Source organism: Molothrus aeneus, chromosome 13, assembly GCF_037042795.1.
Source record: "Molothrus aeneus isolate 106 chromosome 13, BPBGC_Maene_1.0, whole genome shotgun sequence".
Taxonomy (NCBI): domain Eukaryota; kingdom Metazoa; phylum Chordata; class Aves; order Passeriformes; family Icteridae; genus Molothrus; species Molothrus aeneus.
Window position 1 is genome coordinate 19,572,782 of NC_089658.1, and position 22,073 is coordinate 19,594,854.

At 60.5% G+C, this 22,073-nt stretch overlaps 1 protein-coding gene across 11 annotated transcripts in view; it reads right to left on the reverse strand.

The window, feature by feature from the left end:
* TLE3 (TLE family member 3, transcriptional corepressor) overlaps positions 1–14,413 on the reverse strand; it is a 28,882-nt gene extending 14,469 nt beyond the window's left edge. For 6 of the 11 annotated variants that reach the window (XM_066558459.1, XM_066558457.1, XM_066558450.1 and 3 more), the window contains exons 1-7: positions 14,203–14,413; positions 13,595–13,737; positions 13,379–13,479; positions 13,215–13,278; positions 12,293–12,337; positions 3,483–3,545; positions 3,017–3,091 (exon numbers count right to left, since the gene is read on the reverse strand). In XM_066558459.1, coding sequence (XP_066414556.1) covers positions 3,017–3,091; positions 3,483–3,545; positions 12,293–12,337; positions 13,215–13,278; positions 13,379–13,479; positions 13,595–13,618 — 372 coding nt within the window. In that variant the 5' untranslated portion in view covers positions 13,619–13,737; positions 14,203–14,413. Of the gene's footprint in view, positions 1–2,986; positions 3,092–3,482; positions 3,546–12,292; positions 12,338–13,214; positions 13,279–13,378; positions 13,480–13,594; positions 13,738–14,202 lie in introns of all 11 variants that reach the window. The other 5 variants (XM_066558452.1, XM_066558453.1, XM_066558451.1 and 2 more) reach the window with 2 other exon arrangements.
* Between the last annotated feature and the right edge of the window lie 7,660 nt (positions 14,414–22,073).

The window sequence follows — 22,073 nt, forward strand, 5'->3', positions numbered from 1 at the left end:
GCCCCACCACCAGCGAGGCAGCAGCACCATGGGGAGTAGAATCAGCACCTGGAGCTGCTCCAGCAAAGAACAAACCGGGATTTCTTCCTGGTTTTTAGGCTGCCAACAGGTAAATCCATCCATGGGCTCGGTGAGGAACAGCCCCTCACAGGATGTGGGACCAAGGCCAGGACACAGCATCCCTGGTGGCCCACAGCAACATCTCCAGGTGGGTTTGGCTTCCTCCCCTCTGGCAGTGGAGAGCAGAATCCGTGTGGGATGTCCTGAAGCCTTGTCCCTGTGTCCTGGGGTGGCCGAGGTCCCAAAGTGGGGCTGCAGAGCTCCATCCGTGTCCCAGGCAGGTCATTCCCGTGGCAAGGAGAGCAGGATGAGGAGTCAGGGAGCCTGGGGCTCAGCCCAGGGTGGTGCTGCAGAGTTCCCAGTGCACAATCCTTCCTGCACATCCCTCAGGAACAACGCCCTGGAGGCTCCCAGGAGGGGCACACAGCCCACCTGGCACTGGGTGGCACCGAGGTCCTGCTTGCCCCCAGTGTCCCCTGCTGGAAAGGGCCCATCCCTCCCTTCCCATCCCTTATCCCAACCCTGGAAATGCTGAGTTCCAACAGCACCACAGGGTGAGGGCTTCCTGCAGCATTCCAGGGATGGGGAGGCTCTTTGGGAAGCCCAGATCCCCCTGCCCAGGCACTGAGGTCCTGCTGGACAAGTGACACACACAGAGCACAAGGCTTTGGAGCAGCATTCCAGGATGGTGGAGTGACTGAGCCCATCCACAATCAGATCCCTCAGGATGCTGCCCTGGGGCTCCAGCTGGATTCCAGCACCAGTTTGGGCTCCTCCCGTGCAGCAGGAGCCTGTCAGGGAGTGGTGTCCCCAGTGTCCCAGGAAACAGGGGCTGGGGAGGGATGACAATCCCAGATAACAATCCCTGCACACCCAGCCCGGGGCAGCGCCCACGGAGCTCCCCAGCCGTGTCACACGGACATGGGGGCACGGGAAGAGGTTCCAAATTTGGGAGGAAGGCTGGCAGGGAGTGTCTGCTGGTGGAGTGGCTTTAATTGGATTATGTCCATCACGCTCCATGCCTTTGTTCCCGATTTAATGGTTCAGCACTTCAGTTCAGCGCCGGCGTTAAATTTAGTGACGGGGTTTAATAATTTCCAGGGCTACAACCAAATCAAGGCTCCATTTCAGCCCAGCCTCGAGCGCAGGAGCTGCGAGACAATGGCCCAGATGCATAAAATTAAAGGATCTTGACCTCAAAAGGGGCAAAAAAGGAGCTTTGCACCATTTTGGGGGGAGTCTGGGTGTTGCAGCATCTGCACCGGGGTGTTGGGGCAGGCTGGGGACAGTGGGGCCACCCAGGGCTGGAGCCCAGGGACACCAGGACAGCCCAGTGCTGAGCAAACCAAGGGGGGAAAGACAGAAACAACCTGCTGAGGGCAGGGCAAAACACCAAACCCTCTGCATTTGGGGGACCCGGGCTGGAGGTGCCACCCAAACCAGCCCCATGCTCCAGGAGGAGCCCGGAACCATCTCCAAAAACCATGGGAGGCCAAGGAATCACCATCCCCTCAAGCCATGGAAGGCCATGGAGTCACCATCCCCTCCTGCCAGCAGCAACCCTATAATAACAAACCACTCCACGCACAGAGGGGAGGGGAAAAAACCCCAAATCCTGTGGATTTTGTGTCTTTGTGGGCACAAATCCTCCACCCAAACCTGTGCCATGCTCTGGGATGAGCCCGGAACCATCTCTGAAAGCCATGGAGCCACCATCCCCTCCTGCCAGCAGCAAGCCTACAGTAACCAACCATTCCCTGCACAGAGGGGAGGAAAAAAGGCAAAATCCTCTGGGTTTTCTGCTCTGGGAAGCTCTGGAGCAGGTGCAGGAGCACAGACCCAGCACCTAAACCCACTCCCCATCTCTGGACAAGCCATGGGAGGCTGTGGGATCACTGGGCAGCAGCGTGTCCCTCCCTGCTGGGCCAGCCCAGGGGAGATGCCTGTGATTCCTCATCAGGGAGGTGATTCAAGGGCTGGGCTGGCTGCTAATGACAGCAGGGCCTTGCTGTGACCCAGGGAAGCAATTATCCAGGGAATGGGGGTCACGGGCCTTCTCATCCACCTTAATTGAATTCCAATATCTGCCACTTCCAGCAGCTCCTGCTCCATCCCCAGCCCACCCCGAACGGCTGAGGAGCAGCAGGAGGGTGCAGTGTCACCCCAAAACTCAGCTCCCATTCCTGGGGCACTTCCCACACCACGAGGGATCCAGCTGCTTCCTCATCCCCAAAAACTGCAGGAGCCCAGAGCACGATTCCACAGTGGGTGACACCCATAAAATACAGGAAAATGGATGGAAGAGCAAGTTAGACACAGAATCATAAAAGATCCTTGAAGCCTACAAAGTGTAAATAGCTATTAAAAAATAGAAACAGTTATAAATGAGTATTTTCTGGGAAACAAAGCCAGAGGAGCACTGGAGCCAGCTGCCCAGGACGTGGATTGGGAATTCCGATGTCCCGGGGTTTGCTGCAGGACCGAGGCAGTGACAGCAACCACAGAAATGATTAGAATTGTTAATTTTCAATCAGAACCCCTCAATCTGTGTGGGGAAAGGGTCAATGGCACAGCACATTCCACACCAACAGCCCGGCAGAGACAAGCCTGGCCTCAGGGGCTGGGGAGGCTCCCGTCCCAAATCCCCCCAGGAACACACCACTGGAATCCAGGAGCTGCCAGGGAGGCAGCAGCTCCCAGCCCTGTCCTGATGGGGGCCGGATTGGGGCAGTTTTGGCGTTGTGGGACAGCCAGGAGCTGTGGGACTGGAGCAGTTTTGGGGTTTTGGGAGAGCCAGGAGCTGTGGGATTGGGGCACTTTTGGGGTTTTGGGATGTCTGGGGTCTGGGAGCCGCCCTGAGTGCCCTCCTGAGCGCAGGGTTGCCTCTGGATATGGTAAATGATAGGAATAAAAGGGGAATACACACGGTGAGAGGCAGATTGGGAAGTCCACGTACCCCGATGATAGCATTCAACTCCGTCATTGTCACTTGCTTGGCACGTTCAACAGCCTGGGCCACCTGCTGTTGGTGCTGCGGGGACACAGGGCCAGGGTCAGCCACAGCCCAGGTGCAGGACCCCACCAGCCATGGCTCCCCCTGCTTTTTGGGCCCTGTTTTGCCAGTTTTTCCCTATTTTTTGCCCTATTTTGTGTGCAGCAGCCCGGGGGCACCTCCCAGCTCCTCAGGGAAAAGGGGAAGCCCCCTCGCAGCCTTTTGGGCTCAGTGCAGCCCCCCAAGCTGAGCAGAGCCCCTGCAGGGCCCAGCTCTGCCCATCCCAAGGGTCCTCCAGCATTCAGGCAGGATTTAAATCCCATTTCTCACATCCAACCCCCACCCAGGGGCCCAGCACTGCCTGCGAGGGAGGGGAAACCCCTGGGGAGAGGCTGCACCCCCTCAAAGAGGGTGTGGAAAAAGTCCTTACCTCTTGTGACAGAAAAGGCATGATCTGGGCTAAAATCGTGTTCAGTCTTTTAGCAATTTCTGTCTGAAAAAAGGGAAGAAGGAAAAGCAGCAGCAGTCAGCACCCGGCAGCAGCCTCCCACGGGTGGCACGAGGCTTCCTGGCAGCAGAGCTGTGTCCCCTGCCTGTCCCCTCCCAAAATCCCCTCTCTGTCCCCTGCCACAGATGCCCTCCCTGTCCCTTCCCAAAATCCCCTCCCAAAATCCCCTCTCTGTCCCCTCTCCCTGTCCCTTTCCAAAGTCCCCTCTCTGTCCCCTCCCAGCAGAGGCACTGGGAGCCCTCTCAAGCTCCCCAGCCCAGAGACACTTCCCTGCTTCCCTGGGACTCTTCCATGCCCTTCCCACCACAGGATGAGTGTCCTGGCAGAGTCACACCAGCCTGGACTGCCCTGGCTCCAAGCAAACAGCCAGGCCCATCCTGGGAGCAGCTGCTGCATCCCAGGAAATCCAGGGTTTGGTGGCCCCTCCGTCTCCTCCCGCTGCCAAGGCTGCAGTGGGGGTTTGATTTCCCCAAAACACTCCTTGGCAAGGCCACCTGCCCTGTGCAGGGAGCTGAGTCCCCACCAGGGCTGGGGGTTCTGCTCTCCTCCCTGTCTATAGGTGGGATTCCCTTTGCCAGCCTCACATCCCGCTCTGGAACAGCCTGGATGCACCAACACCTGCCAGCTGCACCCTGGGGGAGCTTTCCTGGGGCAGAAACCCCAAAGGGGACACCCAGCCCTTGCTGGGGATGGCTGGGACACGCTGTTCCTGCTACACAAACAACCCAACAAGCACCGTCAACATTCCCAGCACCACCATGAGCAAGGAGACACTGGGAAAACCCTGAGCTGCCCCAGCATGGAGGCAACAGCCCCACAGAGCCCAGAGCTCCGGGTCCTGCTCCCAGGGGTCCCCACAGAGCTCCCCATGGGCTGCAAAGCCACAGGAACAGTCCTGGCCATGCTGTTCTCCAGAAACACTCCTGGAGATTGGGGCACACCTGATGCTTTCCTTAGGAATTAGCTCTGTGGAAGGGAATAGCATCCAGGGGTGCTCCTGGTGGGATGGCCATGTCCCTCTCCAGGAATGCTCCTGGTGGGATGCCCATGTCCCTCTCCAGGTGTGCTCCTGGTGGGATGCCCGTGTCCCTCTCCAGGGATGGCCGTGTCCCTCTCCAGGAATGCTCCTGGTGGGATGCCCATGTCCCTCTCCAGGGATGGCCGTGTCCCTCTCCAGGGATGGCCGTGTCCCTCTCCAGGGATGGCCGTGTCCCTCTCCAGGGATGCTCCCAGCAGGATGCCCGTGTCCTTCTCCAGGGATGCTCCCAGCAGGATGCCCGTGTCCCTCTCCAGGGATGCTCCCAGCAGGACAGCCGTGTCCTGGCTCCCAGGGGTTAACCCAGGCTGCTCCTGGCCGAGGCAGCTGTGAAAACAGCTCCAGCTCCAAGTCAAACACGGCGGAGCGGCCGCGAGGATGCAGCGCCACAACAATGGCCGGGGCCGAGCGCTGGCAGGGAATCAAACGCCCCGAAATTCCTTCCGCCAGCCCCGGCAGCTCCTTATCAACAGCACAAGTGATTACCCGGGAGAGCTCCGGCCTCCTGCTGGCAGGGAGCCTCCTTCCCAGGACAGCCACAGGCACCTCCTGCTCCCCACATCACCCCAAAGCCTCACCCTGCTGACCCCACAGCTCAGCTCCCTGCAACAGCTCCTACAGCACCGCTGGGTTTTAAGCCCAGCCAAACCAAAGGAGCCCTCAGCTCCACCTGCTCTCAAGCACCCCAAGGAGGATCCCCAAATATCCTAATTTGGGGGAGAAACCCCAAAGGGGACACCCAGCCCTTGCTGGGGATGGCTGGGACATGCTGCTCCTGCCACACAAACAACCCAACAAGCACCATCAACATTCCCAGCACCACCATGAGCAAGGAGACACCGGGAAAATCCTCACCTGCCCCTGCCTGGAGTTACCCCCATGGAGGGAACAGCCCCACAGAACCCAGAGCTCCGGGTCCTGCTCCCAGGGGTCCCCACAGAGCTCCCCATGGGCTGCAAAGCCACAGGAACACTCCTGGCCATGCTGTTCTCCAGAAGCACTCCCAGTGATTGGGTTACACCTGATGCTTTTCTTAGCAATTCCAGAGGCAGGGAACGTGCTGGCACACCGTGCCAAGGCAGGGACGGCTGGAAGCGACCACAGCTTGGACTCAGGTACCCTGGCCACAGCCACCAAGTCACTGGGATCATCATGGCCCCGAGTGTGAGGATGCATGGATCCAGCAGGCAGCCGGGGATCATGGACTCCTGGAACAGTTTGGTCAGAAGGGCCTTCAAAGCTCATCCAGTTCCACTCCCTGCACCTTCTAGGAGCCCAGGTTGCTCCAACCTGGCTTTGGACTCTTCCAGGAATGGGGCAGTCACAGGCACCAGTGTCCCAGCCCCCTTTTAGGGAAGGATCCCTTCCCAGTATCCCACCTGTCCCTGCCCTCGGCACGGGGAAGCCACTCCCTGCGTCCCATCACTGCAGGGACACTTTGCCATGGCGACCCCTGTCCCCAGCACCAGGCTCTGGCCAGCACAGGGTTTTCAGCACCCAACACTCCCACAACAGCCGGGCTGGAAGCTCCAGGTGCCAAACCCAACCCAGCCCTGGCGCCGTGGCTGGAGCAGCCAGGCTGGCACCGCGAGTGCCACCAGCCCCCGCGGTGCCACCGCCGTGCCCTGCCATGGGAAAAGCTCCTTCCAGGCTCTTTGGCACTGGCACTTTGATCAGATTATATTTAGCTGCAGCTGCATTAAAGATTTATTCCTCCAGCTCCAGCCCTTGGATTGGGATGCAGCGAGCACAGCCGCTGCTCCAGGAGCTCTGCCCTGGCAGCTCTGCCCTGGCAGCTCCCGGGTTCTAGAACAAATCTGATCCACATTTGAGGGGAGAACACCAGCCAGCCTCCCTCGGCTGCACCCTGGAAAAACACAGCATCCAGCCAGGTTGATTCCATGGAGCAGGAAGGGAAGGAGCTGGGTTTTCCCCGGACAGCCCTGACCAGCAGCACACGTGATGCTTCCACCTTGAAATGCAAAATTTCCAAGCGAGATGGGAAGCCAAACTCCCCATTCCACACAGAAAGAGGCTTCCCACGTGGGACCCAGCACAGAGATATTGGATGTCCAAAATATTGTGTTTACAACCGTGAGGTTTCCTGTGAACACGAGATTCAATGGTCTTTAAATATTTGCTCACTTTCCCTTTTCCCATTCCCCGGCACATTAAACTCCAGTTGTCCCCATTAAAACTTTAACTGGGAGTGAAGGGGATTCTCTGGAACGCTGGGAACAGGGGGAGGGCTCCCTGCCCGACACCTTCCCCTTCACAGGGCTCATCCCTCACCTTGCCCAGAGCCCCTGAGCCCCACCTCGAGCTGCTCCTGCCAAGGAAAGCCTCCATTCCCACCGCGGGTTGCCATGGCAATCCCAGCTCCGCATCCCCTTCCGCTGCCCTGCATCCTCCCTGGACCGGGGCGGATCAAACGCCCGGCAGGGGTGCGGGGAGAGGCTCCCAAACACCTCCCGGCTGTTAGAAAGGGCAAGGAGTCGGGAGAAGCTGAAATCCCAACTAATCCCCCCTCGCTGTGTGCCCCTGCCAGGAATCTGCCCCGCTCCCTGCCCGGAGCCTCCCGGCGTGGGGTTTCAGCGAAACCAGAGAAAACATCTGCACCGGTGATAAATCACCCCCGGGCCCACTTGGCCCCGGCTGAGGCTCCTGTCACCTGCTCTCAAAATGGCCAGAGCCACCAGCAGCATCCCAAGCACTTGGGGACACGGGGAGCTGCTGCTGGCACTGCCTCGGAGAGGTGGCAGCTCGGTGTTAAATAGCTGGGGCTGGCTCTGCCCTGCAGCTCCTGCACTCCCATCCCTACACCTGGATGGGGCAGAGGGAATTTAAAAATAACCCCCCCGGGATGTCAGTCATGGGAGAGGTAGAGCAGCCTTAAAACTGACCCAAAAGGTGGAAGTGCAGAGCTCCAGGCTGGATCCAGGCTCAGGGGGGACACCTCAGACAGGGCTCTGGGCACTGGGGACGCTCCTGGTGCCAAATTGTCTCAGCCTGGGATGTCCAGGAGGCAAATGGGAGCTGCAGGGATGTGCCAGAGCCAGGGTGACCCCCCCAGACACATCCCCGCATCCCCCCCATGGCACAGGACAGGACACAGATCCCTCCTGGGCTCCCAGATCCTGGGAGGATGGAGCTGCCTGCAGGAACCAGCCCCACGGGCATTGCTCAGCATCCCAAAACACCCTGCACAAGACAACCCCAAAACCCCCTGCACACATCACACAGACCTCAACCTCTACACCAAATGGAAAATGTTCTCCATGGGGAAGGGAATCCCAGCAGGCCAGGGCAGGTGGAGCCCCAGGACAGATTTTGGGCCACATCAGCCCCAAGTCCAGCCTGCCCTTGCTGGGTTTATGCTGTGGGATGAAGGACGAGGAGGTGCTGAACACAGAACACTGCAAAACACCCCAAAACATATATAACATACTTATATCCTCAAATCCAGGAATCTCCAGAGGTGGGAGGGAGCACCAGCATTACCCAAGGCCCTGCACAGACACCCCACCAATCCCACCCCGTGTCCCAGAGATTTGTCCAAACGCTGCTGGAGCTCTGGCAGCCTGGAGAATGCAACCATCCCCTGGGGAATAACAAACCCATCCCTACACCCACAGGGCACCCCAAACCCCTGCAGGGGCTGCGGGAGCACAGCACCAGCACCACCCCACAGCCCCCCCGGCAGAGCCCCAACCTTCTCCTCATCTCCACCACACCGCAAACACCCCGTGGTGATTCTGCGAAGGCTCTGCGCCCCACAGCCCCCTGCAGACCCCCCCAAACCCTCCTCCCCCGGCAGGAGGAGGAGTAAATCACACGAGGCGTGAAGCACCAGCAGCATTTGTTGAAACCAGGATATTGTCTCTTTAAGCACATGAAAATCAGGCCCTTGAGCAGTGTGGTTCTCACTCGGGCGCACAATTATGGGTACTTTCAGCTGTCTACCACTATTTCAAGTGCTCTCTCCAAGCGGGCTGTCAATGGCATGTTGAAAGCTATTTGTGGCTGCTATCGTTATTAGCAAAGTGGAGAGCCTGGCTGATGAGAATTAAATTCAGGGCGGGGGTGTGGAGGGGCAGGACACAGCCCCTCATTAGGGAATTACCACCAGCAATGGGGTAAAGCTCGCAGGGACCCCCAAAACTCAGCCAGGAGCCCCCAAAATTCAGCCAGGAGCCCCCAAAACTCAGCCAGGGAAGACAGAATTCCCTTCTGCCTTGGGAGTGCTGAGAGCACAGCTCACAAATTACTCGGCTTCTGAAGTATTTAGCAAATTATTACCTGGCACTCCTTGCTAACGAGCACGACAGAAAGGATATTGTGTTCCTAGAATTTTCTAGAAACACACATACAAAAAGCTGCCTCTCTCCCCTGGAAGTGTTGGGGGGTTTAGGCTTGTTCCAAGCATTAGGCAGGGAAACAAGAAGTGCTTCTGTGGAGCGTTCTCAGCCATAACAACGAATCAAAGGCAGCACAAAGGTTCTGTCCTCCGAGGTGTCCCGTTTCCCCACGCAAAATGAGTTTTCCTTTTGGAATGGTTATTGCCCTCGGCGATTATCCACGGAGATCTGCACAGAAACAATGCCCGGCCGACAGGGGAAGGGAAGTTTCTTTTGGAAAAATCAATTAACCCGACCGAAAAAAAAAAAAAGGAAAAAAAGAAAAAAAGGAAAAAAAGTTTTGTCGGGGTTTCAAAAGAAAACTCCTGATTGGAGCCGGGTTTAGGAGAGCTGAGCCCGGGGAAGGAGTGGAGTTCAGCAGGAAGACTGATGTAAGGAGCAATTCACTGCAACCGACTGGGGAATCACTTCCTAAATATTTCCTTGCATATGGAGTTGTTTATGAAACTCCATTTTTTTCCTAACGAGAAACAAAATGAGAAGAAAGGGGGGGGGGGGGGGGGAAGGCAAAAAAAACCAAAAAAACCCAACCCCACACGCAGCCACATATGCACACACTTAATATTCAGCGTGGAAGAGATAATCTGTTATATAAGCCCACAGACAGACAATCCCCTTTTGCTTAAAGATGAAGTATCCATCAATGTTTGTCTGGAGCAGATGTAATCACAAGCAGTCAAGTCTGGAGGGCAGGACACTGCATGAATAATTCAAGCACTTCAGTCTACTTGATTGTGTGCAGATAAACACAAGTCAACCGCTAAACAGGTCAGCTGATAAACTTGTTTGTTCAGGACCAGCCACCCTCAGCCAGATGCCGGCAGGACCACGCCGCAATTAGCGGGATGCCTTGCGGGATGCCTGCCTGCCTGCCGGGGGGATGCTGCGCCAGGGATGCCTTTCAGGGGATGCTGCGGCCCCGGAGAGGGGGGAAAAGCCCTCCCCGGGCTCCCGCTGCGGTCCGGCGCTCCCCGCTCGCCCCATTTTCGCCTGGAAGCAGCAGCCCGGGCTGCTTTGTTTGTTTGCTCCGCGCTGCCTGTCAATTAGAGGAGGAGACGGCTCCGGCTTCCCCCGGTTCCCGGCAGCGGGAAGCGCCCGGGCGGGCACGGGGTGCTGCGGGAATCGCTCGCACGGCTCCCAGCAAAGAGGCGACCGTGCCGGGCCTCCTGGGCTGCCGGCACCGGGAACCGCCAGGACAGGCGGGGACCGAGCCGAACCGGGAACGCTGCGGCTCCGGGGCCAGCCCCGAGACCCCCGCGGCACACGGCAGAGGGGATGCTCCATCCACACCTCCCAGCGCTGCCAAACCTCGGGACGCACCCACGGACCGGGGGAAAACACTGGGGAACGTCTTGGGAATGGCATCTCCCAGCGAGGGAACCAACACAGCATCTCCTAGAGTGCCATTCCGGCATCTCCCAGGCCATCATTCCAGCATCTCCCAGCGAGGGAACCAAGCCAGCATCCCAGAGTGTCCTTCCAGCATCTCCCAGCGAGGGAACCAACACAGCATCCCAGAGTGTCCTTCCAGCATCTCCTCATGAGGGAACCAACCCAGCATCTCCTAGGCCATCATTCCAGCATCTCCCAGGCCATCATTCCAGCATCTCCCAAGCAAGGGAACCAACACAGCATCCCAGAGTGTCCTTCCAGCATCTCCCAGCAAGGGAACCAACCCAGCATCTCCCAGGCCATCATTCCAGCATCTCCCAGCAAGGGAACCAACCCAGCATCTCCCAGGCCATCATTCCGGCATCTCCCAGCGAGAGAACCAAGCCAGCATCCTGGGGTGCCATTCCAGCATGTCCCCTAGCATCCCAGGCCATCATTCCAGGATCTCCCACCGAGGGAACCAACCCAGTATCTCCTGGTGAGAGAACCAACCCAGCATCTCCCAGACCATCATTCCAGCATCTCCCAGCACTGAGCCTCTAGAGCCATCCAGCACCCAGGTAGGAGGAGGGTGGGCAGAGGAGACCCTCTGCCCCAAGAGCCTGGGCTGGGGTCCCTCCAGGTGACCCCAAAGTCCCCTGGGCGTTGCTGAGGCCCCTCTGGCCGCACCAAAGCCATCCCCTCCTCGCAGGAGGCTGGGCCTACCCCCCAATCCCGAATTCTGGGGCGTTCCCGAGCACCCCAGCTCAAAGCTGGCCGAGCTCCCCCGAGCTCGGGGGTCCCCACAGCCCCCACACAAGGACCCCGGGGCCGGGCAGCGGCCCCCGAGCGGGGAGTGGGGATTATCTGCGTGGAAGGAGATATTTATAAAAAACTGAAGACTAAGCAGGAATTATTTTCGCTGCCCCGTGACTACGGCGCAGCAAGGCGAGGGGAGGAAGAGAGAGGCGCATTCAGAGACGCTGCTTTGCATCTCATCAGCGCCCTGCGAGCCTCCGAGGAGGAGGAGGAGGAGGGAGATGCCGCTATTAAGCCAAACCACTTTGGAGTTGAATGGGGCTGATTCGCGAGCGGCAAAGTTGATGTCAACTTCTATCTGCCCTAAGTTCTTAATTAGAACTCCTTCTAAAACCAGTAAGCAGCAGCAGCACGAATAATCAGGTCTAATCTCAATAATAACTTTATTCCTTTAAGTTTTGCCATCATGTGCGCAGCCTTTAGGCTCTTTACCGATAATCTTATCAAGGTAGCACACCACATTCTGCTGGGGCCTTCTCTATTTTTTCCTTCAGGCAAGTTACACATTAGAGAAGACTGGAAGGGAGGGGAGGGAGGGAAAAAAAAAAACAACAAAAAAACCAACAAAACCAAAACCCCAACCAGCCCCAAACATTGCTTCACTTCCCAGATGCAAAGACAACTCCGTGCCATTGAGCAACACACGGTGAGCTCTGGAGATAATTCCCGGCTCGGTCTCACGCTCCGGCAGGGCCGGGAGCAGGGGATGACCTTACAAACAGCCCTGCCGTACCCACAACACGAGCAGAGGCCAGCGCAGCCCCTATCAGTGTTTTCCAAGCCTTGGGAACGCGCTATTCCAGGTATTGACCTCCCAGCACGGGAGGCGAGGCTGTTCTCACCTCTTTGCATAAACACTCTGCCTAAAACCGAAATTCCCCGTGAATATCGACAAATAACCCCACCGAGTGCCATCAACCTGCGGCTGCCAATTTAACAGCCGGGCCACGGGATCCCACCTGGAGTCACATCCCTGCCTCCAGCACTTATTCCCTATTTAGTGCAATCAGGGCCGATTTTACCTCAGGTGGAGGAAAAGGGCAACAGGAGATCAATCAATCACAACTTCCCCCCTCGAAATTACTCACCTGTTTGTGCATTTCAATATTCAAACCGTACGACATTTCGTAGTACTGGGGAAGGAGAGGAAAAAAAAATAGAAATAAATTCAATTAAACACGAGAGCCAAGGAGAATTTGAATTCAATTCACAGAAGGCATTTGCATAAGGTCATTACCAAAAAGCATCCTGGGCAAAACTGGGCTTAAAGCACGGGTAGCCAAGGAAATTACACCTTATAATAAGCAGATGTTTATGGGTTTAACTGGCAGGCACTTAACGAGGGGACACTCCTTTGACTCCTGTTTTCTCCTCCTAAGCTACTTAGAAAAACAAAGAGGCGCAGAGCTGGGTGACAGGCGTCTGCTCAGCCCTGGCAGAACAGGTACAGCCCGGAGTCTGGCCAAAAACCCAGCTTCTCACCGGGGGGGGGTGATTGTTCCCCCCAGGGACCAGGGCAGCGGCCGGGAAAGGGGGCGCAGGGCCCGGCCAAACCCACCAGAACCCCCAACGAGCCCACCCGGGGCCCCGCCATGCTAATTTAGCTTTAAAAAGAGCGTTTTGTGGCAACAAAAGTGCCCATTTCCCTCGGGAAGGATGAACGGGGGGGGGGGAGGAGGAGCTGCGATGGCTCCCGGGTGGCCTCGGGGCAAGCACGGGGGGGACCCGCACCAGCACCGGGGATCCCCCCCCAGCGCTCGGGGTCGCCGCTCCAGCCCCCCCCGACCCCCCCGCGGCCGCAGGCCCGCTCCAAAGGGGTTAACAGGAAACTTGGGATGGCGCTCCCAGCCGGCCGGGGCTCGGAGCGCCCCGCACCGCCGCCCCCCCGGCCCGGGGGTCCCCGGGCAGGCAGTGCCCGTACCGGGGGAGGGTCCCCCGGTCCCCCCCGTTCGCAGGCTCGCAGCTAATGACATTTGCAGGCTGATCCGAAATCTGATTAAAGTCTCTCACCATAACGTAATGGCGCTGCATTTCGGTCTTCTCGTTCGCCAGCTTGTCATACTCCACTTTGAGGCTGGGGGGGGGGGGGGAGGTGAGAGCGCACGGTGAGACCCCGCGGAACCGGGGAGGCTCGGGGCAAGGGGGGGGGCGGCCGGGGGTCCCCCCAGGCTCACCTGTGGTACTGGGCCTGCAGGAACTGGAACTCGTCCTTGATCCGGTCGCAGGACTCGGCCACGGTGAATTTGAAGCCCGGTTGGCCCGGCTGGTGCGGAGCCTGCGGGAAGCGGCCGCGGGGGTTACCGGGGAGAGGGGGGGGGGGGTTACCGGGGAGGGGGGAGGGCAGCCGGAGGGAGGGGAGCGGGGGGGCGGCGGGGGGTACCGGGACTCACCGGGTGCCGGCCCTGGGGGTACATGGCCGGGCTGGGGCGCGGTCACTGGGAGCAGCCGCGCCGAGCCTCGCTACGGCGATCGCGACGTGCGGAGCTGCCGCTGCTGCCCGCCGGCCTCGGAGCGCTCCCGGAGAGGCCGAGAACTGAACAAAGGGACGAGAGGAAAGTCCGTGCGGGGGGCGGAGGAGGGAGGGCGGAGGGGGTGGTGGTGGGGGGGGGGGGGGGGAGCGGGCCCGGCCGGTTCCCCCCCGCACGTTCCCCCCCCCAGCCCAGCCCGGCCCCGCACCGCCGGGGAGGCGCCCGCGGAGCCGAGCCCAGCCCCGCAGCAGCGCCGGGGCCAGGTGCCGACCCCCCCGGCCGCCGCGCTCCGCGGGCCTCCGCTTCCTCACCCCCCCCCCCTCCTTCCGGCACTCGCTGGCGGAAAATAAAAAAATAAAAAAAAAAAAAAAGAAGAAAAATCAATCCCCCCCCTCCCCGGAAAAAAAAAAAAAAAGGAAAAAAAAATAGATCAAAAAGCCACAGCGACAACAACAACAACGCGGCGGCGGGAGGAGGGTCCCGCGGTATTCCTGCGGCCGGGAGAAGGGGAAGCAAAGCCAGGAACTAACGCCGGAGCACGACGGCCATGGAGGAGAGGAGGAGGGGGAGGAAGGCCGTACACATCCGACTTCCCGGGCGCCGCGGACATGCGAGGTGCGAGCGGGTCCCCCGCCCGGGGGCGGCCGTTCAGCTGCGTCCAGCCGGGATCGCCGTAACTCCGGGAGCCATCGCGGAGCGGGCGCGGAGCGGGGCAGCGGCGCCCGAGCACGCGGTGCCGCCACAGCGCCCGGGCGGAGCGGGGCGGCGGGCGGGGGACAAAACCCGGGCGGCCTCGCCGCCGACAGCCAATCGGAGAGCGCCGCGCCCACGTGGGGCCGCCGCCGGCGGGTGCTGATTGGGCGGCGCTGGCGTAACGTCACAATGGCAGCTTGTGTCTGACGGAGGGGCGGCCGCCAGCCACGCCCACCGCGGGCCCCGCCCCGCGCAGGCCCCGCCCCGCCCCGCGCCCCCCGGCCCGGCCGTGACTCGGGCCCGGCGCTGCCGTAACCCCGCTCCGGCGGCCCGGTTCGGGCGGTAAAACAAACACGGGCGCTTTGGCAGCGGAGCGCCTCCGCTCCGCACCGGGAAAGCGCTCGGTACGAGCCTCCCGCACCGGCGGGCGGCGGCAAGGCCGCCCAGCCTCCCCCGGCGGCCGCGCGGCCCCTTTGATGTGTCGTGAGGGCCGCGCTGCTCCCCCTCCGCGCCTCCCCTCACGCCTGAGGGGCTTTAACGAGGAACACGGGTAATGGCGTTAACGTCAGACCCTCTCGCCGCGCCCGCGGGACACCCGGCTGCGCCCCCGGGGGGGAATCCACGCCCGCCGCAGCGGAGCGGGAGCAGCCCCTGTCCCGGCGGGCCGGGGGGAGCGGGGCCGCAGCACCGGCGGTCCCACGGGCGGGCCGGGCCCGGCCCAGCGCACAAAATGGCCGCTCGCCCGCGCGTCAGACGGAGCCTCCGCCCCACGTGGGGCCGCGCGCCGCTCAGCGCCGCTCCGCCAATCACGGCGCGGAGCGGGCCGCTGCTCCAACGCTATTGGCCCGGGGGAGCGGCGCTGTCAATCAAAGCCACGCGGGGCCGCCGGCGCGCAGCCCCCGCCCGCCGCCCGCCCGCCATGGCGGCGTAATTAGCCCGGGCCGGCGCTTCCTCCAGCTCAAACAATCTGTCACCGCCGAGCCGGGCGGGCCGCGGCACCGCCGCGATCTCTGCGGCAACGCCGCGCCTCGCCGCTCTCTCGACAAGAATGAAACGCCGCCGCTCAAATAACAAACAGGAACGGGCAAAGAGCCCCGAAACGCCGCCCCGCTCCTCGCTCCCCGGCGCGGGGGTGCGGGCGCCCCGCTGACCCCTGGGCGCGGGACGGGGGTGCCCCGACCCCCCCCCCCCCCCCCCCCGCCCGCCGCTAATTGGGCGCGTTCCGGTTGTTGACGTGACGAGCGCTGTCAGCGCCCGGCGCTGCCCATTGGCTGCTGCCGCCGGGCCACGCCCCTGCCCCACGTGGAGCTCGGCCGGAGCGCCGCAAAACGCGGAGAGGATCGAGCGCGGAGCGGAGTCACCGCGGGGCCGCTGCCCCCGCAACCTTCCCGCCTCCTCCGCCATTCCCAGCTCTTCCCAATTCCCTCATTTTGCCGCTTTTCGGCTTTTTTGGGGGGCTTTTCCTCTGTCCAGGCAGGGGCTCTTTGTGAATCCCCTGCACTGCACGGGGTATATTGGGGTGATGTTGGGGGATCCATTGGGGTATCCACAGGAACGCCCATCGGGGTGGACATTGGGTGTCCGTTGGGGTGTCCATCCCTTGGGGTATCCAATGGGGCATTCATTGGGATGGACTTTGGGGTGTCCGTCTCTTGGGGCATCCAGTAGAGCACCCATTAGGATGGACATTGGGGTGTCCATTGGGGTGTCCATCCCTTGGGGTGTCCATTGGAATACCCATCAGAATGGACCTTGGGGTGTCCATTAGAGCACCCCTCAGGATGGACATTGAGTGTCCATTGGGATGTCCACTGGTGTCCCTCGAGTGACCCATTGGGACCCCAATTGTGGAGCAAGGCCCCCCTGTCAGGCAGATGCTGAGGGCTGGGATAATGTGGGAGCACAGCTCCCCGAAGCACTCGGAGCAGGAGCAGCTCCTGGAAACGCTGGTGCTGGAGAAAAAACAAAACTTAATGGCAAGGAGCAAGCCTGGAAACCTTTGTGGTCCTTATTCCCCCTGCAAAGTGCCCTCTCCGAGGGAACCCAGGGTGACAGGGGTTTAGTGGAGGGACGTGGCCGAGCTCCTGGTGTCACACAGAGCCATCACTCCCAGGAGATCCCAAAAGAAAGGGATCAGCACCTGGAATCCTCCCCTTGGACAGGCCCGGGACTGGGACACGCTGCCCTTCCTCAGCACTCTGCCCTTCTCCCAGCTCATTCCCAGCAGGAAAGGGGGGATTGTCCCCTCTGCCCCCAGGTGAGACCCCACTGGATCCCAACATCCGAGGGAGCAATTCCTGAGGAGGCCCCAGAGCTGCTCCAGGGCTGGAGCCCCTCTGGAGCCAGGCTGGGAGAGCTGGGAATGTTCCCCTGGAGAAGGGAAGGATCCAGGGAGAGCTCAGGGCCTGAAGGGGCTCCAGGAGAGCTGGAGAGGGACTGGGGACAAGGGAGGCAGGGACAGGACACAGGGAATGGCTCCCACTGCCAGAGGGCAGGGATGGGTGGGACATTGGGAATTGGGAATTCCTGGCTGGGCTGGGATTCCCAGCGCAGCTGCGGCTGCCCCTGCATCCCTGGCAGTGCCCAAGGCCAGGCTGGAACCTGGGACAGTGGGAGGTGTCCCTGCCATGGCAGGTGTGGCACTGGATGGGCTTTGAGGTCCCTTCCAAACAACTGCAGGGTTCGAGGATTCTGCCCAGTCCTCACTCTGTGCCCACTGAGCTGGCAAATGTGGAAAAGGGGGTGATTCCCGTGGTGGGGCTGAGCCAGACTCTCTGTCCCAGGGACTTTCCGGGGCCAGACTCAGGGGACGTGAGGCCACTGGGAGAGGAACAGAAAGCAGCGATTTTGCGCTGAAAATTCACTTTATTGCTCAAAATAGAAGCCATTAGCTGGGCTGCGCCCCTCCCCCTGTGGTACTTATGGACAAATTCTGATTTTTACTTAATGGTTTCCCTGAAAAGGTTGTAATTTTCTTCCCATTCCCATCGAGCCGCAGCTCCAGCGCTGTTGTGGTGAACTCCAAGGGCCGAGGATGGCTCTGTTAATTGATATTCCTCATGCTGGGGCTGCACTGAAAGAGGAGATGTTTTATTTTAGCTTATTAAAACTCACCTGGTTGGGGGAAAGAAAAAAACCAAAAGAACGATTAGGGGTGAAAGGAAACGTTCTGGTTCATATTGATTTAAGGTCTGCCTAAATTGATATTTGCACATCCCAATTAGAAACCCGTGATCTTTTCCCAGAATTTATTTTTCTTTTTCCGAGTTGGGTTCTCTTCTTCTGAAGGATCCTGGGAGCAGCCTCAGAGGGAGAGGCTGCTGTGTCCTCTCCCAGCTGGCCTCGAGTGGGGACATCAGTGGGGACATGGTGTCCCTCCTGTCCCGAGGATGGAGCCCCCTCCAGGTGGGGATGAGGATGAGGATGAAGGCTTCGAGTGGCGCTCGGTGTCACCATCGCAAAGAGCAGCTCCCCATGGGATGGTGTCGCCATGGAGAGCGGGAGGATTGGGGGTTTTGGGGACGACGTGGGGATGTCACAGCTGCAAGGGTGGCTCTGTCCCGTTCCTGGTGCCCTGTGAGGTGGCACAGCCGGGAAAGGAAGCTGGAGATGTTCCCTCTGCACATCCGGGGAGAAGCCTCGGGCTCAGCTGCTGGGCAGGGGCTGTTGTGACACTCGGTGACGCCGTCCTGTCCCCTGCAGCCTTTCGGGGAAACCGCCCGAGCTGCCCTTCCTTCCCCTTCCCCTTCCCGAAACCCCTCTGCGGGATCAGCCTCTGTGCCCATCCTCCTGCCACTGCCACCCCGGGGGTGTCCACGGCCCCCCAACCCCAGCAGGGACACAAGGGAGGGAGAATCCCTCAGGGACTTCGGGAAGGGTCCAAACATCTGCACAGCCACGGCCACCCCCGGGACACGGGTCAGGACAGGAGCCTCGAAATGTCCCTGTCCCACGGGACCCCAAAATGTCCCCGTGCCACAGGAGCCCCGAGATGTCCCCGTGCCATGGGACCCCTGAAATGTCGCTGTGCCATGGGACCCCCGAAATGTCCCTGTCCCACAGGACCCCCAAAATGTCCCCGTGCTACGGGACCCCTGAAATGTCCCTGTCCCACAGGACCCCCAAAATGTCCCCGTGCCACGGGACCCCCAGAATGTCCCCGTGCCACGGGACCCCCGAGATGTCCCCGTGCCACGGGACCCCCGAGATGTCCCCGCGGCTCTGGAAGGGGCCGCAGCTCCCGGGGCGATGCGGGTTCGCTGCGGGGCCGCGGGAGAAGGCGGCGGGGCCCGAGGTGATGCCCGGGCGCGCACACGTGTGCGCACCGACACCGCTCCCAGCCGCACCCACGTGTGTCCCTGGTGTCCCCTGGTGTCCCCTCCTCCCCGAGGCGCAGCCCGGCGTGACGGGAGCCGCCCCAGAGGTGACTTTATCGCTGACAAGGCGGTGCCAGCCCCGGTCACCGGCGTGTGTTTACACTGCAGGTGACATTATCTGCCCTCCGCGCAGGGCAGGACCCTGCCTGCCAAATTCCCTTCAGCTTTCAAGTTTATCTAAACAGGGATTTCGGAGCGGGGAGGCAGCGCAGCGCTCGGCAGCCTGCGAGCCTGGAGATTTGGATATTTATTTGGATATTTGGATATTTGGTTATTTGGATATTTGGATATTTATTTGGATATTTGAATAGTTGGTTATTTGGATATTTGGATATTTATTTGGATATTTATTTGGATATTTGGATATTTGGTTATTTGGTTATTTGGTTATTTGGATATTTGGATATTTGGTTATTTGGATATTTGGATATTTGCTTATTTGGTTATTTGGTTATTTGGATATTTGGATATTTGGATGTTCGGATATTTGGATATTTGGATTTGCGGGGAGCTGGGCTGTCTCTGCTCTCGGCACCGAGGTTTTCCAGCGCCCCTGGCAGAGAGGGCTCAACCCTGCACCCCTCGGGCCCCGGGGCTCGGTGGTGGTGGCACCGGGAGGCACCGGGAAGCACCGGGAGGCGCCGGGATGTATCGGGATGTACCGGGAGGCACCGGGATGTACCGGGATGTACCGGGATGTACCGGGAAGCACCGGGATGTACCGGGAAGCACCGGGATGTACCGGGATGTACCGGGAGGCACCGGGATGTACCGGGAGGCACCGGGAGGCACCAGGATGTACCGGGAAGCACCGGGATGTACCGGGATGTACCGGGAGGCACCGGGATGTACCGGGATGTACCGGGATGTACCGGGAGGCACCGGGAAGCACCGGGATGTACCGGGATGTACCGGCACGGGGCAGGAGCAGCTCGCTCGGAGGGCGATGTCCCTGCCCGTGCCAGGGGCCGGCTGAGCCCTTTGGGCTCCCTTCCCCCCGGGCCCATCCCGGGCCCGGGGAGGTCTCCAGGCGGTTGCCGCTGTTGCCACAACAGGCCCCGATTGCCGCGGCTTTCACAAGCCCGGCTCCCCGGGCCTCGCCCTCAGCCGCGGATCTGCTTGAGCAACGCCAGCGCCCGGCCCAGCCCGGCGCCTCCCTGGGGGCAGCACCCCGGCTCCGGCCCCCCCAGAGCCCCCCGAGCCCCCGGCACCAACCCCGACCCTTCTCTGCCTGGGTTTGGGGCAGGGAGAGCCCCAGAGCCCTCCCGGCAGCACAGACGGCTCCAAAGAGCTGGAATTGCCGAGGTCTGCCCAGGATGGGGGACAGCAGGAAGAGGGATCGTGCCCAGGACTCACACTGCAGCCGGGGTCCTGTCCCAGCAGCTCCAGTTTGGGTTGGAAGGGGCCTTAAAGCCCATCCAGTGCCACTCCGGCCATGGCAGGGACACTTCCCGCTGTCCCTGGGTGCTGCGAGCCTCGGGCAGCCTGGCCTGGGACATTCCAGGGACGGGAATGCCCAAGGACCTTAAATCCTCGGGAGGATGTGGGAGAGGAAGGCAGCTCGGCTGTCCCTTGCACATCCTGCCCCGTGGCTGAAGGCAGGCCACTCTGGGATCTTCATGGATGTGCCTGGGTGCTGCTGGGTGCTCCTGGATGGTCCTTAATGCTCCTGGGTGCTGCTGGGTGCTCCTGGATGGTCCTTAATGCTCCTGGATGCTCCTGGATGGTCCTTAATGCTCCTGGGTCCTCCTGGGTGCTCCTGGATGGTCCTTAATGCTCCTGGGTGCTGCTGGGTGCTCCTGGATGGTCCTTAATGCTCCTGGGTGCTGCTGGGTGCTCCTGGATGGTCCTGGCTGCTCCTGGATCCTTCTAGGTGTTCCTGGACATCCCTGGGTGCTCCTGGATCCTCCGGAGTGTTCCTGGATGCTCCTGGATCCTCCTGGGTGTTCCATAATGCTCCTGGGTGCTCCTGGATGTTCCTGGATGCTCCTGGATCCACCTAGGTGCTCCTGGACATTCCTGGGTGCTCCTGGACATTCCTGGGTGCTCCTGGATGTTCCTGGCCGCTCCTGGATCCTCCTGGGCGTTCTGTGGTGCTCCTGGATCCTCCTGGGCGCTACTGGATCCTCCTGGGTTCTCCTGGACGTTCCTGGGTGTTCCTGGACGTACCAGGGTGCTCCTGGATCCTCCTGGGTGCTCCTGGACGTTCCTGGGTGCTCCTGGACGTTCCTGGGTGCTCCTGGATCCTCCTGGCTGCTCCTGGACGTTCCTGGGTGTTCCTGCATCCTCCTGGGTGCTCCTGGACGTTCCTGGGTGTTCCTGGACGTTCCTGGGTGTTCCTGGGTGCTCCTGGACGTTCCTGGCCGCTCCTGGACGTTCCTGGGTGTTCCTGGGTGCTCCTGGACGTTCCTGGGTGTTCCTGGACGTTCCTGGGTGCTCCTGGACGTTCCTGGGTGTTCCTGGACGTTCCTGGGTGTTCCTGGGTGCTCCTGGACGTTCCTGGGTGTTCCTGGACGTTCCTGGGTGCTCCTGGCCGCTCCTGGATGTTCCTGGCCGCTCCTGGGTGCTGTCCCGTGCCCGCCGCCCCCGGATCCCGGCCCGCGGTGCCGCGGGCTCCCCTGCCCTCCCTCCCCTCCCGGGGCAAACAGCTCAGCCCCGGCTTTTGCTGAGCACTGTCTAATTATAGATATTATATTGCAAATGGCTTTTGGGCCTGCTAATGGTATTACTGGTGTTATTCTTCTACTTGTTAATTATAACCAATTTGTTTGGGATGCCTTCCCAGTTTTCGGCTGTAATTGCTCTCCCCGTTCCCCGATGGCTGTGACTCAGCAGAAACTCCGCAGTTTCGCTCAGGGATGAGGTTTCTCTCTGTCTCTCCTGCCAAGCGTGGCTGCAGACGCTGCCTGAGCGGCGTGGCCGCTGCTCCCAGCCCGCCGGTGGCCACGGGAGCGGCCGGCGGGGCTGCGGGACGGCGGGGCCGGCAGCGGGACCACGTCCCCAGCTCCGCGTCCCCGAGCGGCTTCGGGATGCTCTGGAGGAGCCGGATCAGGGCTGTGACCCGTGAACCACGCCAGGATCCCGCCTGAGAAATCCCAGCGAGCTCCGTGCGGCCGAAGGCTTAGCCCGGGGACGGGGGCAATATGAAAGGGATTGTTTTCTTTTTCTTATTGCTAAATTCTTGAGGAGTTTGCTCTTCTCCTCTGGCCGGCATTAACTGCAGATAAGTTATTTGGAAAGCGAGTATTTCAGCAGAACAGCCGCTCAAGTAGCCTAATACACACATTAGAGTCTATTTGCACTTAAAAGAAGTGGGAGGTATTAAATCAGCC